Consider the following 18,281-nt stretch of genomic DNA (forward strand, 5'->3'; position numbering starts at 1 on the left):
AAATGGTGTGCATGCTGTCAAATTTCGTTGTAAAGAAAGTTTGTCTTTTAAAAACGAATGCAATGTTTGTAAAATGTATCATATAGAGGTCAAAATACCTCGCGATGTAATCAACTATTGTGAATCGTTTATAATGTATATGAACGGGTCCTTTCAGTGGTGGTTCACATGATGGTGTTAGTGTTGGTTTACGATCAAGAACACAGCAGCAGCAGTAGCAGCTTTATGGGTGTGGTGCTTCCACAAAAAGAAACAGAAAACGCAGGTGGTGGTTATTGATGAAAGTTGTAGGGTGGTCGATGGTTAAAATGGTGAAATGGGTTGTGATTAAGCCGGAGGTAGTAATGGTTGTGATGGTTATTTTACAGAAAATAATAGAGAAAGGAGAGAAGGTCGTAAGGTGATTGTGTGTTCAACTAATATGCAATAGAAATAATTTAAATGAGTTTGTGATGTAACTTGTTTTGTGTTGGTGCCCACGTTACAAAGCAATAAGAAAAGAAAAGTGGCACGTTCTTGGTTCATTTCCCAATTGTCGGCAGAAAATAAATAACAAAAAGAAGAGAATATGAGAGAAGCTAGCTGTCCACTTACACAATAAAGAATGATGATTTCATTCACCTTTTGCTGTACCGAAATAATACATCAAGTGGGGTTACCCAAGAAAGAAATTTGTGCATGTGAGTTGTTGGTGGTCGTTGTACAAAGAAAAGGGGAAAGGAGGTATAAAAAAAATGAATAAAAATAAGGATGGTGGGTGTGTGATTGATAATTAGACAAATACAGAAATTAATAATAATCAATGGTAATAGTTGAGAAACAAGAATATGTAAGAGGGATGTGATGATCGAGCTTAACTTAATTATATCATGTATGCAACTTTATATATATAAAAAGATAATGAAAGTAACAGGAAACCAAAAACAGTATTTTAATTATAATATATGTGGTGGTGAGAAAGGTGATATGGATGGTTATATATATATATATATATATATATATATATATATATATATATATATATCAATATCTCTGCATTGTGTATGAATATGAATATTAATATATGGATTAGATATTGATTGATTAAAGTAATATAATATCAATCATCTACATGTACGGGTGAATTAAATGAAGAAAATGATTCCTCAATCAAGCACAGTATAAATTATGGAGTTGAATTGAAAAGGAAGCAAGTGGGTTTCCTTGAAAAGAAAGGATGGTTCAGTTTAACGGAAAGAGCCAACAAGACAAAACAGAATTTGGTGCTAGTGAATTTATGAGATGGAGAATTTAACAAAAGTAATATAATAAAGAATATAAATCAAACGTGTAAGAAGAAAAATATTCGTCTCCTATTTCGCCGACAGTTTTCACGGACTGTGTCAGTGGCGAATAAAAAGTCTTCAGAAAAATCCCAAACTTTCACAGTAATTATCTTTATTTATTTCAATCATTATGGTATAAAATCTGATCATTAATTATTAAATAAAAATTACATCAACTGTCCCTCTCAATTCTGGGTAAAATATAAAAAGTTCTAAAATTTAATAACTAGATCCTAAATACATTTTTAGTAAGCCTAAAATTTATAGAACTCATTTTCGGATCACCTGTTTATTTTAAAATAATATAAGTTTGAATTTTACTTGCTTAATATCAATCGAAACATCAAACGAGTATTACATTCATTTAATATTTATTTTTAATATACTTTATTTATATATATAGAGATATATTTTAAATAATAATTATTATAATATCCTATTTTTATTTTATTAATTTTTAATAACAACAATATGTAATACTTTAAATTATATTTGGAATTATTATTTATATATACATACACACATATCTATTTACAATTAATTGTTCATGAATCGTCGAGAGCAGTCACATGTCAATTGAATATATGAACATCGATTCCAAAATTTTCTAAACTCAACATTACAGATTTTGCTTATCGTGTCGGAAACATATAAAGATTAAAGTTTAAATTTGATCGGAAATTTTCGGGTCATCACAACATACGCTTAAGAAAATGCAACAACAACAACAACAAACCCAATACCAACTAGGTAGTGTATGGGGGAGGTGACATGTAGACAATCCTTCCCCTATCCGTGAATAAAGACATGTCATTTCTCTACCCAGAGTAAACTCTCAAAAGTAGAGAAAGTCATTCCTCTCTCTATTCGACGGAAAGAGAGATTGTTTCCGATTGGATCTCCGGCCAAAAAGTAGAATTTTTTTTGAATAAAATAGAATTAAAAAATGAAATAAAATAAATAAAAATAAAATAAAATAAAATAAAATAGAGACGCCATAAAAATGGTAAAATCAAATTTCCATGAGTTTTAAATCATGCCTGAAGTTTACTTTAAGCTCTAGGGGTCAGTCAAGTCGCCAATAAATCGACGCTTGCTGTCGACTCAATAACTAGAGCCGTATGCTTAAGAAAATGCCATTTTCATTAATTTTTGTAAGTAACTCAAAATGTGAGGGTTTTTTGTAACTATTTTGTATCATGAAGGGTTATATACGAATATCCACATAAGCTATGAATACGGGATTCATGACACTTCAGCGTATAATCCAGTGATACGCCACGTCGACGTATGAAAGCGCGGGTAAAATCAAATTGGCGCCATAAACCTCAAACCCTAAAACTTTAAATCGGATCTAAAGTTATCATCGCTCAAAATACATGCTGTACCTTCATTTTAAAAACCTAAAACTCCAATTTTACAGCAGCTATGGAGAATCTATCGTTTATATGCAGTGGCCTTGGTATTATTGAAGAGGATGACGATGGAAATCAAATCGGTTACACTCCAGGAGAATATTGCTTAGGTATATCATCTTAATTTCATCTATGTAAGCTAATTTTTCATAGAAAATGTGATTTATAGTTAGATGATTAATTTTTAATCGTACGATGAACAGATAATTTAAAGGATTTGCTGAGATTTTTAAGGCGAGATGATCCTGAAGCTCGAGAGGTGTTTAAACAAGTTTGTAAATGGAATACAGTTGGGAAAGATATTTTACCTATTATTCAACATTGTCAAGGTGATACTACTTTGGTGCTAAATTCAGGTAAATTATTATTTAGGTTAAATTTAGCAAATTTAATTAATTTTACATTTTACAATTCAAGTATTTGATTGGATAGATGTATAGATATATTGTATAGTTGTATGGTGTTGAAGAGAATTTGTGGTTCAGTGAACTTCATATGATGATTATCTGGTTTCTGCTTAAATTATGCAGTGAAGGTTTTGGTGTTTTTGACGATGCCGATTGATCCAACGTCTAAAGATATACCGCAGCAGATTGAATATCTTTGGGGTTTAAAGTCGTTGATCACTTCGAGTCATGCTATCCCGGTGATAGTTACTCTTCTCGAGAGTCCGCTCGAACATTTGGAAGGGTATGTAGAATAAGTTTGCAGCTTGCATTTTGTTTAAATACCGTGAATAAAGTTTATTCAATTTATTGTCGTAATATTCAATGTGGATTGTGTGTATTCAATTAAGTACTGATATCAAGTTGTATGTATACTCGAGACAGGGATTTGTTTACTGAGGATGACTGGAAGTTGGTGCAGTTAGTAGTGACCTTATTTCGCAACCTTTTAGCTGTTCAAGACATTACAACACAGCAGATAGCAGCTGGATCAGCCTCTGAATTTCTACTTCTCAGAGATCGATTCTTAGAACTGTTGTTTGAAGAAAATGTGACGGATTTGATCTTAGTATTGACACAACACGTAGGTGGTTCGAGTGGCATTTTTCGTCATGATAACTTGCTATTATTGGAAACCTTTTATCACATATATAAGGGTCAAGATCCTGAGTTGATTGCAAGAGCTCATCTGGATGCCAACATTAAGGTGCTTGTTCTTGTTGTCATCCAACTATTTTTCACAGTTATTTGCTTGATATTTTTGTAACCCTTGCTACTTTGAGTGGTGATCTATTTTTATAAAAATAAATATAAATATAGTACTCGTATCAGGAATCTGTTTCTCTCTCAATTGATTTTGTTCGGGGCTCTCCAACCTTTAATTTAGTATTTATTATTTATGATATAGTGGATTTGTATTTCTCTTTTTGTTATATTTTCCAAATGAAATGCTCATGAAGTAGAAGCTGTGCTGCTTATTTTTTTAGGATGAAGAAGCACAAGCTACGGCCACTGATCTCAAATCACTTATGGAAGAAGAAAAGGCTAAACGAAGACAAACAATACTATGTAATTTGGGCTCTCGATCAACATTCAGTGGATCATTCACCCGACTTACTATGGTACAAGCTTTTTAAGCTATTATTAGAGGTGGCAATATGGGTGGGTCAGATGGGTTTGATAACTGGTCCAATGGGTCATTTATGGTGCGTGTCAAAATGGGTTTGGTTGGGTTAGGCTGACATGAAGGATGTCTCTTTGAAGTTTATTAATTTTTGAAAGCAAACAGTGCACTGAATATCATTAGAAAAGCTATTTAATATGAACAATATAAATATAAATGTTGTTATATGTATTAAAGATATATCTAAATCAATTTGCTTTAACATCCTGCATCCTCTTTCTTATATTCACTGGTTTGAATATTTGAAGATAAATCATAATCCATATCTACCCATCCATGAGTAAATGGATTATAATTGGCACCTATAGTTGTTATACATCCCTTCAGTATTGAGATCATAACTAACTCTGCATCACCTGGTAATTATAACAGGATGGTTCCAAAGTTATAGTTAAAGGAAATCCATGTTCTGATTCTCACGATTCATTGCTCAAAAGCCATAAAGATCCTCGTGGTTCATCCAAAAAGATGCAATGGGAAAATGGAAGAATGCCAACGACAAATAAAGATATCCTTCGACTGCTTCATGGTTTTACTAATCAGTTCTTGTTAGGAGGTTATAATGGTAATTACTTTATTTTCATTGTAAATATCTTGAAGTATTATAACTTCATTTGGCATCTTACATTGCTGTTCCATACTTTTAATCTGAAATGCATGCTCAACAGTGTTAATGCAGTCGATTCGTGAAGATATTGAAAAGGAACACCATGCTATTGAAAACAGTGATGTCATTGTTTTCTTTCAAGTTGCTGAATTTGTTATGTCTTTCCAGAATAAGAAGTTACTAAGTTCAAAGGTGAACATTATATTTAATACGCCAATATTCATGTAAATTCCAACACATGTTTACTACTTTTACCAGATAAAACCAGATAATGTGTTCTTCTATGGTTTTATCTCCAAATGGATGTCCCCGTTCCACTAACATATATTACTCTAATGTGTTTTGATACTTAACAGCCTGATGCTGAGGTCAGCAAATCCGAGTCTTCTAGAGATGATGATGCTGATAACACATTGTTTGGAGGCAACATTTGTGGGTCAATATCTGAAACAATGAATGAATCAATGTTTCTACTTGTAATATCAAAGTGGCGCTCTGCTTTTGATGGTTTGAAGGAGACAAACAACTACAAATTTCTTTCTGCAGCAGGTTCTCTCACAAAAACAATGGTGAGTGTTGGCTATGTTAAATCTTATATGAACATATATAACTAATCCCTTGAGAGTTATAGAGACATAGACATAGTTCTCTCATTATTGTTTCGTGTGGCACCATTTTTAAGCCTGTAAGTTAGGCCATGAAATCTAAACTACGCAAGTTAGCATATGACGATTACTTTGTGTTAGTATAGGTTAGTCTGCAAAGAATAGAACACTGTTCTATTATCCTAAAATTGATTATAAACATCACAATCAGTGCTAAGTCTAACCAGATTGTAACGTTATGTTCACGATTTTCTGTAAAACATATTATTAGTGCAATCTTTATTAATGAGTTGTGTTTTTTGGTTTTGTAGATACACATGTTAGATTTGGTGCTTAAGCTGTCTCCAAAAGATTCCAAGGAGCCTCAAACTGCCCGCATTATTCTTTACAAGTTATTTTATGATCAAACAGATCAAGGGATGACCCATTTTCTGTTCAATCTGGTCAAGGCATTTAATGCACACAAACAGCCAAAGAGGTTTGTCTCTTTCATCTATTTAGATGTACAGTTTTGTATTCACTTCTGTTACTCGAAATGATTTATGCAATGGCATTACATTATTCTCAAAATAATATTGACATGTGATGTAAATCATATTGTTTTGTATCAGCGATCTGGCTGATTTGGTCGAGACAATCCATATAGTCATACGGCTAATGGAGAACCTTCAATCACGTGGTACATTGAGGGTATGTTCTGTTGTGGTGTTAATTAGATATTCTTGAAAGTTATCTTTATATTTTGTTTAGCTTTTTCACAATTGAGTTCGATATCAGGTGATCATGATGGGCATACATATGTTACTTAATTATTGATCATTCAAATGTTGATCAGAAAGTATATATTAATGCACGTCTTTGTCATGTACTTGTTAAAATTCCATTATTTAGTTATAAGTTTCTATACAAATCTTATCTAAACATGAAGAGAACAATTAATAGCAAAGATGGAGTAAACTTGAAAAAACTGGATATGTACTTGTAACTGCCAATTAACTATATGTACTCTGTGTGTGTGTGTGTGTGTGTGTGTTTGTGTGTATAATTTATCATTCAGTAAATAAGGCCTCTTCGGATCTGAATTGATACATATATACTTAATGATAGGTTGCTAAGAAGGCAAGGAAGAAAAGAAAGCAGAAGACCTCTGCTCCAAATAAGGATGCTAATGATGTAGAACAAGTTAATGTTCAAAACGAAAATGCTAATAATGAAGACCAAGTTAATGCTCTGAATGAGAATGCTAATGACGTAGACCAAGTAATTTTAAATAACGAGGATGCTAGTGTCGCAAATCAAGCTACTAATCAGAACGAGGAGACTAATGACTCAGACCCTGTGACTGTTCCTAACGAGGATGTTAACGGTACAGACCAAGTTACTGTTTCTAACGAGGATGTTAACGATACAGACCAATTTACAGACCCCGTGACTGTTCCTAACGAGGATGTTAATGGTACAAACGAGGATGCTAACGGTACAAACGAGGAAGGTTTAATTGATAATAAGGATGGAGATGATGACATCATTGAAGAGTCTGATAAACCTGAATTAACTAAGCTAGAAAAAACTCAAGAGACTAATTGCAAGGTGCCACAGATGGAAAATAAGTTTGGTAATGCTGACGATGATTACGTCTCGGATGAATCTTCTGACGATGAACAGCAAGATGCAACAAATGAAGTTGACTTTAAGGCATCTTCATTGGTCTCATCTCTTGCAAACAACACTATAATCCAAAATTTGTGTTGGCTTTTAAAGTTTTACAGAAGCAATTCTATCAGAACAAATCACTATGTAGTATGTGCGCTTAGAAGAATTTGTGAAGATCTGGAACTGTCTCCAATGCTATACCAGGTATAATCTGAAATTGTGTCAAGTGTTAGTGTGAAATGTAGTTTATTATGCTTTATAAGAGCTGGTAATGTCGACCCATTTGCATATAAATGAGTTTATGTGGGTTCTTCTGTATCTCTAATGGGTCACGTGTCAATAAAAAATTGAGCTTAAATAGGGAAGGATGGATTTATATGTATAAAACATATAAATGTTTCTATCTAACAGTACAGTTACTATAGAAGTAATACGGCTTTATGGTGATATTTGACACACTAATATTTGTAAAAATGCTTAAAACTTGGTGGACAAAGACTGTTATGAGTAAACCCAGTCCAACCAAAACCACACTTTTCAACCCGTTACCTAACCCGTCTATTTTGCCACCTTTAGTCTACACTATGTCAACTCACATACAAATGATCTTTGCAGCTATCACTTCTCACCATATTTCACACTATCTTGGAAGAGCAGAAGTCGAGCCCACGCAAAGAATACGAGAACATTGTTTTGTTTCTTACAACTTTAGTTAGAAGAATGATGAGGAAAATGAAGAGTGATCCTCTTCTTTTTGTCGAAGTTCTATTTTGGAAAACACGTAGAGAATGTCACTATATTAACTGTGAATCAATGCTTCGAGATTTTGGTAGAAACGGATATGGAAAAAGGGGAAATGATACGCAGACTGAAGATTTGGGTGAAGTTGGTACATCTGGTGGAAATCGATGGGTTAGAAAAAGCATGGCTGACGCACTTGGTGATGATGAAGCTGATGTTGTGATACCACCTTGGAGAGATGTTGACCAAAGGTATATCTAGTCTGTATGTTCAAAAAATTAGAATTTATTAAATTAATAATAATCATATTTGATTATTTTCAAGAAATCTGGTTTCTATAGACAGTAAAGTGTTTTAGGCCAACTTGACCTGTTCCATGGTTAACCTGTTGGCAAACCCACTTTGTCATCTTTTTACCTATCTGGTTTTATGTATATGATATAATGTTGGTGGTCATCCTATATATTGAGATCATTGATTATTTATTATTTTAATTGCTCTTTAGTGAGGATAATCCTCATGAAGACCAGGTGCCGAAGACCTTAAAAAGAAGCAAGTTTAATGAAGGAAATGACACAGTGGACGAATTCGCCAGGTGTCACTTTCATTACCTTTTAGCAATAAGTTTAAATTGACATGACATGATAGGCTGGTTAGGTGGGTTGGGTAACTGGTCAAACGGGGTGACAAAAAACATAACATGAGTCGACCCAATCGTAAGTAAACAGGTTGACCTCTACCTTTTAGTATTGCATGTTTGGTCTTTGCATTCTTGATTAAGTTATTTGTTTTTTCAAGCAGTGAGCATCCTCCTAAGCAAAAGCAAGCACGTAAAAGATTGAAGCCACTTGTTCTTGATGATGCGTTGGAAGAAAAATTAAAGGACCTTTTCGAGAAGTAAGCATTTCAACATGTCCACTTCTCCTTTTATAAAAAAACATACGTACAAATTTTAAGTTTATAACAATTGTGCACTTGCTGAATTGTTGTCCAATTATAGATATAAAGATTTCCCGGATTGTAGTCAACGTATAGTCGAAGAACTTAATTTGGAAGTATCACCAGCTCAGGTTACCAAAAAACTTAAAGAATTGGGATTAAAATTTCCATCAAAGAGGAAAACGGTTAATACGCAATCCATGGAAACGTCATCATTGCAACAGCCTTCGTAAGTACTTTGTGCTATAGAACGTGTACGTTACAGTTGAGATAGATGTTATATGATGGCTGTTACTATTCTGAATCCGTTTAAGGATGCTAATATGCGGTTTACCTTTTCAGGTTTGTCAGAAAAAGAGTGCGTGCACTCAGTGAAGATCAAGAGATGCAGATTAGAAATTTATTTGAGCAGTGAGTACCCTGAATTTTTGATTATTCAGAATATAATGATTGTTACAAAAAGGTAGAGGTGCAAAAATGGGCGGGTTAGATAACTGGTCAAAATGAGTGATTTTTAGATACTACATGGAACAAGTTGGGCAGGGTGCCAAGATGGGCGGGTTGGGTATAGCTTATCCTTTTTTCAAAATGATAATGATAATTATAATCTTAACTATAATTTATGAATGGAATGATCTATTTAGATTTAAAGATCACAAGAAATGCAATCAAATGATTGCAAGTGCACTAGACGGTGACGTTAAATTCACAGCAGCACAAATTTCCCGCAAGCTTAGGCAACTTGGTTTGCGTCTCCCAAAAAAGAAGTCACGCGATAACATGAATTTGAGGGATGAAGATGGTAACGAGTTTCCTAAAAAAGATGCATCAGATTCAGATGGTGAACCACTATCATCACTAAAGAAAAGGTATCATCACATGTTTTGATATGCTGCTCCTATTTTATCTTCACTGTTAAAAAAAAGTTTTGTAGTAAAAGATAACATTGGACGTCATTTGTTCTTTGCTGAAAAACGAGTTTACTGCTTACGTCATTTGTTTCATATATCTCAGATTACCAATGCAAGACTAGAATATCAATATTTTTATATATCCTCATATAATCTCATCACATGCTTATATGTCTGTAAATTTGGATACAGATATCAGTTATATTTGAAGATGCATATACAATGTGACATATGTTTAATTTTGTGGTTGGAGCCAGTGGCGACTCCACACTATAAGCAGTGGGGTCCCGTGACCCCGCTAGTCCGGAAATTTTTTTAACGAAGTACTCTTCAGATTATACAGGACGCCACTAAATTTTACTACAGGACCCCATATAATATTAGGATTTGTAAATTTTTGGAGGTAAACAACCGCTAAAGTACCCTTCAATTATATTTAGCTGGAAAAAAAAATTTAGGACCCCATTGCGTTTTAATCCTGGATTCGCCACTGGTTGGAGCTGATTTATGTGTTTGATGTTAGGAGAAAAAAGAAGCAGAATTTGGTCCCATCCGAACAATCTACAGACGATAATGATGACCAACAATCTGATGATCTTGATGACATTGTACTAAGCGCGGCTTTTAGGTAAGTTCGATCTTCTTTTTCTCTCTCTGTTTATGTGTGTGCGTGTGTGTGTGCATCCGTGTCTCTTAGACAGACAATGTAACATGTTTAATTTTGTGGTTGGAGCTGATTTACGTGTTTGATGTTAGGAACAAAAAGAAGCATAATTTGGTCCCAACCGAACAAATACCAGACCAAAATGATGACCAATCAGATGATCTTGATGACATTGTACTAAGTGCGGCTTTTAAGTAAGTTCTGTCTTCTCTCTCTCTCTCAGAGTGTGTGTGTGTGTGTATCGATTTCTTATAGACATACAATGTAACATGTTTAATTTTGTGGTTGGAGCTGATTTACATGTTTGATGTTAGGAACAAAAAGAAGCATAATTTGGTCCCATCCGAACAAATACCAGACCAGAATGATGACCAACAATCAGATGACCTTGATGACGTTGTACTAAGCGCGGCTTTTAAGTAAGTTCGATCTTCTCATTCTCCCTCTGTGTTTATATGTATCTATCTCAGACGCATATTAGGACATTGTAAGTATTTAAAAAAAATACTTTAGCTGACTTTCTACCCACATGCTGATTTATGTCTTTGCTGACAGGAGCAAAAAGAAACAGAATTTGGTCCCGACCGAACAAACACCAGACCAGAATGATGACCAACAATCAGATGAAATTGATGACGTTGTACTAAGCTCGGCTTTTAGGTAAGCATTTGAATATATACTTTAGCTCACTTTTCTTTATTGAAAAGCTACTTTAATATAACTTGTTGAGAAAAGCGACACCGAGTTATAGCAAACAGCTAGTAATACTCGAAATAATGACAATAAAGGAACACCAAGATTTAACGTGGAAAACCCCAATAGGGTAAAAACCACGGGCAAGGAAAGAAACGTTTCACTAATATGAATAATAGGAATTACACTTCTCTCTAATTACAAGGATAAATACCAAGTTTTATATCTCTTGTAATTAGGAGATTTATCACTTACTAATTCTCTATTAGACTACTAGAACACATCAAGGAAGAATGTGTTGGGATGCTTAAAGAGCTTGCATAAGTCTCGTATTTATACTGGTAGAAACTAGATGAGACATGGGGGTTGGTGGAGTTAGGCAAATATTTCAAAGTCTCCTTTGTAATATTTCTACCGTAATAAACGTGGTCAAAGCAAGATGGTAGGTGGCCAACTAAAAGCACAGTAGCTTTTACTTCTTAGCATACAATTAATTGAATATGAATTGAGCCACCAAACATGTGGCTAAAAATGCCACCGTCCAACAATCTCCCACTTGAAGATTTGATTGTAACCAAATCAATCTTCACACGATAATCCTTCCTTGCCAATGATGTTGCTTACGTCTCTGCTAGGCCGCATGAGGAACGGCACCAAATAAACTTGTCACAGCTGATTGACTTTGTTAGAAAATCTGCCACATTGTTATCAGTTTGAATTTTCTGCACATCCACGGTTCCTTCTTCCACTTTCTCACGAACGAAGTGATATTGAACTCATATATGCTTTGTCTTTGAATGAAATGCCGGATTCCTTGCAAGATGCAAGGCACTCTGGTTGTCACAAAACAAAGTGATCTTCTCTTGTTTGTGCTCGAGTTCCTCCAACAACATCTTCAACCATACTGCTTCTTTAGTAGCATGAGTTGCTGCAACATATTCTGCTTCCATAGTTGACGTCGCTACAACTGACTGCAGTTTTGAAACCCAGCTTACTGTTCCACCACAAAGTGTAAAAACATATGCCGTGGTGGATTTACTTTTATCCATATCACCTGCATAATCTGAATCAACATACCCTTTGACAATAAATTCTGGTCCACCATAACATAACGCAACATCCAAGGTTCCCTTGATGTATCTAAGGATCCTCTTTACCGCATTCCAATGCTCTTTACCAGGATTCGCCATGTACCGACTAACTACTCCAACTGCATGTGCAATGTCTGGTCTTGTACATATCATTGCGAACATTAAACTTCCCACTGCTGATGCATACGGTACGCGAGACATCTCCTTCCTCTCGTATTCACTGCTAGGACACATAACGGAGGATAACTTGAGATTAGTAGGAAGTGGGGTTGAGATTGGCTTACTATCTTGCATATTGAAACGCTTTAAGATTTTCCTCAAATAATTCTTTTGAGAAAGCCAAATCTTCCTATTATCTCTGTCTCGGTGAATTTGCATCCCACTGCTGATGCATACGGTACGCGAGACATCTCCTTCCTCTCGTATTCACTGCTAGGACACATAACGGAGGATAACTTGAGATTAGTAGGAAGTGGGGTTGAGATTGGCTTACTATCTTGCATATTGAAACGCTTTAAGATTTTCCTCAAATAATTCTTTTGAGAAAGCCAAATCTTCCTATTATCTCTGTCTCGGTGAATTTGCATCCCTAGAATCTTGTTGCGGCACCCAAGTCTTTCATTTCAAACTCCCTAGCCAATTGAGCCTTCAGCTTATTAATACGATCTTTGTTGGGGCCTGCAACCAACATGTCGTCTACATATAACAGCAAAATGACAAAATCATTGTCCCCAAACCTCTTGAAATATGCACAAGGGTCTGCATAAAGTCTGTTATATTCAAGGCTCATTATGAAAGAATCAAATCTCTTGTACCAACATCTCGGTGCATGTTTGAGACCATACAGAGATTTCTTTAACCTGCAAACCAAGTTCTTTTTTCCTTGTAGTTCAAAACCTTCTGGTTGAAACATATAAATTTCTTCTTCAAGATTTCCATGAAGAAATGCAGTTTTCACATCTAGCTGCTCTAGATGCAAATTAAATGTAGCACACATCGCTAGAACTACTCGAATTGTTGTAAGTCGAACCATAGTAGAAAATATTTCATTAAAGTCTTTGCCTTCTTTCTGAGCATATCCTTTAACCACTAGTCTTGCACGATACCGCTCCACTTGATCATCGCCATTTCGCTTGATCTTATACACCCATTTATTTTCAATAGGTTTTCTACCTTTCGGCAATGGCACAAGTTCCCATGTTTGATTTTTATGAAGAGCTTCAATTTCTTCCTGCATAGCTGTCATCCACTGAGATGCATCTGAATGATTCAGTGCCTCGCGAAGAGTTGTTGTTTCTCCTTCCTCTGTTAGAAGACAATATGCGACATTGCTTTCCATAATATAATCCGAGTGCCACCCTGGACGTTTCCGTTCCCGATTAGAAGTACGAGTCGTTGGAGCTTCATTAACGACTACTTGATTTTCCTCGTGCTCTGGTATTGTTTCAGAAGAATCTTTATAAAATTCATTTTCAACCTGTATCGGTGTAGTTTCTTTTAAAGTGCTAACATCTTCAAGATCTTTGTCTTCCGTAAAGACAACATCTCTGCTGATGATTACTTTGTGAGCAGTGGGGTCCCACAAGCGATACCCCTTAACTCCATCAGGATACCCCAAGAACAAACACTTTCTGGACTTTGGATCCAACTTTGTCGTTTCTTGAGAATTGTACATTGCGTACACAGGACTTCCAAATACATGAAGGTCAGAATAATTAACTGGTTTTCCAGTCCACATTTTCATCGGCGATTTCAACTCAATTGCAGTTGATGGTGACCGATTTATCACGTAACAGGCAGTACTTACACTTATTGCTTCTGCCCAGAATGATTTTCCCAAGCTTGCAGTTGCCAACATCGCCCTTGTTCTATCTAACAAGGTTCTGTTCATCCGCTCTGCCACTCCATTTTGTTGAGGAGTGTATGCCGTCGTGAACTGCCTTTTGATACCTTCTTGTTTGCAGAACTTATCAAATTCATCACCAGTGTATTCTCCTCCATTATCCGTCCTTAAACACTTGATCTTTTTACCAGATTCAAGTTCAACACGTGCTTTGTAAACTTTGAAAACTTCAAACACATCTGCCTTCCTCTTGATTGGGTACACCCAACATCTCCTAGTGTAATCATCAATAAATGATACAAAATACTTTGCTCCTCCTAGGGATTGAACTGGTGTTTGCCACACATCAGAGTGAACCAATTCTAGAACCAATTTACTTCTAGAATTTGATGTGTTAAACTTCAGGCGATGCTGCTTGCTGATTACACAATGCTCACAGAAAGGTAGCGATACCTTTGTAAGACCAGGAATAAGATTTCTTTCAACAAGAATCTTCATAACTTGTTCAGACATGTGTCCAAGCTTTTGATGCCATGTTATAGCAGTTTTATCACTTGAACTATTCGAAGCTACAGATGCTTCCGCTTCATGTACCGTCTCGCCTTTCAGAATGTATAAATTAGCACCCACCTTTTCTCCTTTCATAAGTACAGCTGCGCCTTTCATGATTTTCATGATCTTGTCTTGTATCTCCATCTTACAACCAAGATCATCCAATTGTTCTAAAGACAATAAGTTCTTCTTCAAACCCTCCACGTGTCGTACACCTTGAATAGTACGAATTGTACCATCGTACATCTTCCGAATGATATCTCCGACTCCAATGATCTTTAGTTCATGATCATTGCAACTGTATACAGATCCTCCTGAGATACGTTCATATTGTTTGAACCATTCTCTTCTAGGGGTCATGTGAAAAGTAGCTCCTGAGTCAAATAACCAGACATCAACAAATGTCTTTCTTCCTTCATTTGCTACCACTGCCTCACTAACCAAAGAAGTCTCATCATCTGAAGTGCTTGCAATATTTCCTTGAGGATTTGAGTTATTTAAACTCCGACAATCCTTCTTCAGGTGACCTTTCTTGCCACAATTGTAGCATGTATAGGTTTTCTTCTTTTTAGACTTCGGTTTACCATGATTGTGACTCCCACTTGGGCCACGTTCCGTTGATCTCCCTCCTGACACCACTAAGGCCTCCATTTGTCGTGAACCGGCCTGTTTGTCCTCCTTGTTATTGCGCCGATTTTCTTCTTCTAGAATAGCAGCCGCAACTTCATCATAGACTAGATACTCTGAGAGAACATTATTGGTTAAGTTAATAATGAGTTGATCATACGAGTCAGGTAGACTCTGAAGTAAAAGTTCAGCACGTTCTTTTGGCTCTATATTGCAACTTAATGAAGCGAGTTGAGAAAATAGAGTATTCAAAGAATTAATGTGCTCATTAACTGAAGTAGATTCATTCATGCGTAGCGCATAAAGTTTCCTCTTAAGGAATATCTTGTTGTGGAGTGATTTGGTCTCGTACAATTTTACGAGGTGATCCCAAATCTCTTTCGCCGTCTTCTTTTCTTCTATGCTAGACAAAACACCATCTGCTAGTGCCAGATGAAGATTTGCGATAGCCTGGCCGTCTATCTCTTCCCATTTTTCATCAGTGACTTCGGCGGAACGTCCACTGATGGCCGCCAAACACTTATCCTTTCTCAGGATAGCTTTCATCTTTAGTTTCCATAACGAGAAGTTACTCCCGTTGAACTTTTCAATTTCAAATTTCGTAGACATTGCTATAATTACAATCTTCTTTTCGACAATACTATTTTTCTTGAAATAACACCCAGGGACTTTACCGAGTGAAAATAATCTTACTTATTTTCTGATGTGGACGGTCCACTCCCGTGGCAACCACAGAGCATACGATAAGTAGATTAATACACGCTAGATATTAGACTCTAGCTCTGATACCACTTGTTGAGAAAAGCGACACCGAATTATAGCAAACCGCTAGTAATACTCGAAATAATGACAATAAAGGAACACCAAGCTTTAACGTGGAAAACCCCAATAGGGTAAAAACCACGGGCAAGGAAAGAAACGTTTCACTAATATGAATAATAGGAATTACACTTCTCTCTAATTACAAGGATAAATACCAAGTTTTATATCTCTTGTAATTAGGAGATTTATCACTTACTAATTCTCTATTAGACTACTAGAACACATGAAGGAAGAATGTGTTGAGATGCTTAAAGAGCTTGCATAAGTCTCATATTTATACTAGTAGAAACTAGCTGAGACATGGGGGTTGGTGGAGTTAGGCAAATATTTCAAAGTCTCCTTTGTAATATTTTTACCGTAATAAACATGTGGTCAAAACAAGATGGTAGGTGGCTAACTAAAAGCACAGTAGCTTTTACTTCTTAGCATACAATTAATTGAATATGAATTGAGCCACCAAACATGTGGCTAAAAATGCCGCCGTCCAACATAACTGACTTTCTACCCACATGTTTCATTTTGTGCCAATTTGTATATATTTGTTACTAGTTCTGTACCAATAAAATACAACCCAAATTGATTAGCTTTTAGAAACTTTGTTAGTGTTGATGCATCTGTACCATATAATAGATGCAACAATGTAATTCCACATGTTAGGATGCTCTTTATCCTGCTTTTAAAATGAAAAAATAATTATAAAAATTTACATAGATAAATTTTTAATAAAGACTCTCACCAGACCAATTCAGACCGAAGTTAATCAGAGCTCACATAGTATAATCTAATGTTTTTATTGTCTAATTTGTCTTCTAGAAACAAGAGTAGAAGGTTGTCAAAGACGATAACTGAAGAAATTCAGGGTGATTTAATTGGTCCCAACAATAGTGAAAAAGAAGCCGAAGTTAATGAAGCTGGCAATGGACAGCAAGAAGATCTGATGATGACTGAAAATCCTGATTATATGCATGATCATGAACTTATTGATGACTTGGCTGATGAACTAACGGATTTTGGTAACAATGCAAGTCCGGTTACATCTCCAAAAGTTGATGGATCAAGGCGAAAGCTGAGAATGATCATAGATCCAGAAGATGAAGATTAAAAGAATGACCATTGTTTGTAAAGTACAGAAAGTGTTTTTCTGAAGCGAAGATAAATTTTGGCCAGTTTGAGATGCTGATGCACCATGGATTCATGTTTTTGCCAACTTTGTCAAGAGAAATGTTTGGGATTCATGTTTTTGCCAACTTTGTCAAGAGAAATGTTTGTAAACATCATTTTCTGTATCGTGTACAAAGATTAAAATCTCAGTATTTTGTTTAGCAATGGGCAAAAACTGTCCCTGCCCTCCCCTTTGGCAACCAAAACTGTCCTCACATGATGATGAGTTTGATATCTGACCAAGTAACAGTTTTAGCTCAACGGTCATGCTTTATCAATCAACACTACAAACGGTAATCATCATATGAAAATGCGGTAACTTATGCTCTAAGTTGTAGAAGGATTGGTAACATAACAAATATCAAAGTAGACTATTGGTGACTAATAATTTGTTGTTGATAATGGACAATTTGGTTTCCAGAATATTAGACTAGAAGTAATATCTTTATACATAACACACACATTAACAACAAAATGTGATCCTTTTAACATAGAAAAGGGAGTATCTAGAGTTACAAGACTGCAGTAATCAGAGAATTGTCCAAAATGTACTTGTCAAATTGATTAAAGATGTTTGTTAAATTATGAAGTGTGTCGTAAACAACAAAAAAAGTTTACTACTATTAAGTTGCTAAATTAAGTTTTCTTTTAGGTGAAGTATGACCGCTTTACCAACAGTGATTTTTTTTATTTTTTTTGACGAAAAAACGAATACTAATATAGAAATGACACTTTACCGATAGTTTTTTTTTTCTTTTCAAAAAACATAATATATTATAAATAAATAAAAAGAGATCCGATGATCTACGACGTTACATGAGGTGTTATAGACACATATATACATCTGTTTTTGATAAAACTAATGTTCCACATAAACTTTAAATGACATAATCCTATAACAATCAACTACAAAACCCGGGCAAACCCCGAAACAGCCAACCCAATCAACGAAAAGAAGCTAATGCTTCTGTGTAGTAACCGCCATAGTGATCATCGAATCCTA

General features: G+C 35.3%; 1 protein-coding gene across 1 annotated transcript; it reads left to right on the forward strand.

Annotated features, from left to right (window-relative positions):
• The first annotated feature begins 2,753 nt into the window (after positions 1-2,753).
• On the forward strand, positions 2,754-17,259 carry LOC139859627 (uncharacterized). The gene is made up of 23 exons (XM_071848406.1): positions 2,754-2,850; positions 2,944-3,096; positions 3,271-3,430; positions 3,571-3,898; positions 4,173-4,307; positions 4,742-4,934; positions 5,038-5,168; positions 5,333-5,545; positions 5,893-6,059; positions 6,193-6,271; positions 6,689-7,438; positions 7,850-8,226; positions 8,481-8,570; positions 8,777-8,872; positions 8,976-9,143; positions 9,257-9,325; positions 9,559-9,716; positions 9,747-9,783; positions 10,582-10,683; positions 10,804-10,908; positions 11,045-11,149; positions 16,748-16,757; positions 16,893-17,259. The coding sequence occupies exons 1-23, from the start codon at positions 2,754-2,756 to the stop codon at positions 17,217-17,219; spliced, it is 4,050 nt and encodes a 1,349-aa protein (XP_071704507.1). The 3' UTR covers positions 17,220-17,259.
• The last annotated feature ends 1,022 nt before the right edge of the window (positions 17,260-18,281 follow it).

This window comes from Rutidosis leptorrhynchoides, chromosome 7 (genome assembly GCF_046630445.1).
Source record: "Rutidosis leptorrhynchoides isolate AG116_Rl617_1_P2 chromosome 7, CSIRO_AGI_Rlap_v1, whole genome shotgun sequence".
In the NCBI taxonomy this organism is placed as follows: Eukaryota; Viridiplantae; Streptophyta; class Magnoliopsida; order Asterales; family Asteraceae; genus Rutidosis; species Rutidosis leptorrhynchoides.

Coding starts and splice junctions, on each gene's coding strand:
- LOC139859627 (XM_071848406.1), top strand. CDS start 2,754: ATGGAGAATCTATCGTTTATATGCAGTGGCCTTGGTATTATTGAAGAG. Junction 2,851..2,943: donor TCCAGGAGAATATTGCTTAG/GTATATCATCTT, acceptor TACGATGAACAG/ATAATTTAAAGGATTTGCTG. Junction 9,717..9,746: donor GAATTTGAGGGATGAAGATG/GTAACGAGTTTC, acceptor AAGATGCATCAG/ATTCAGATGGTGAACCACTA.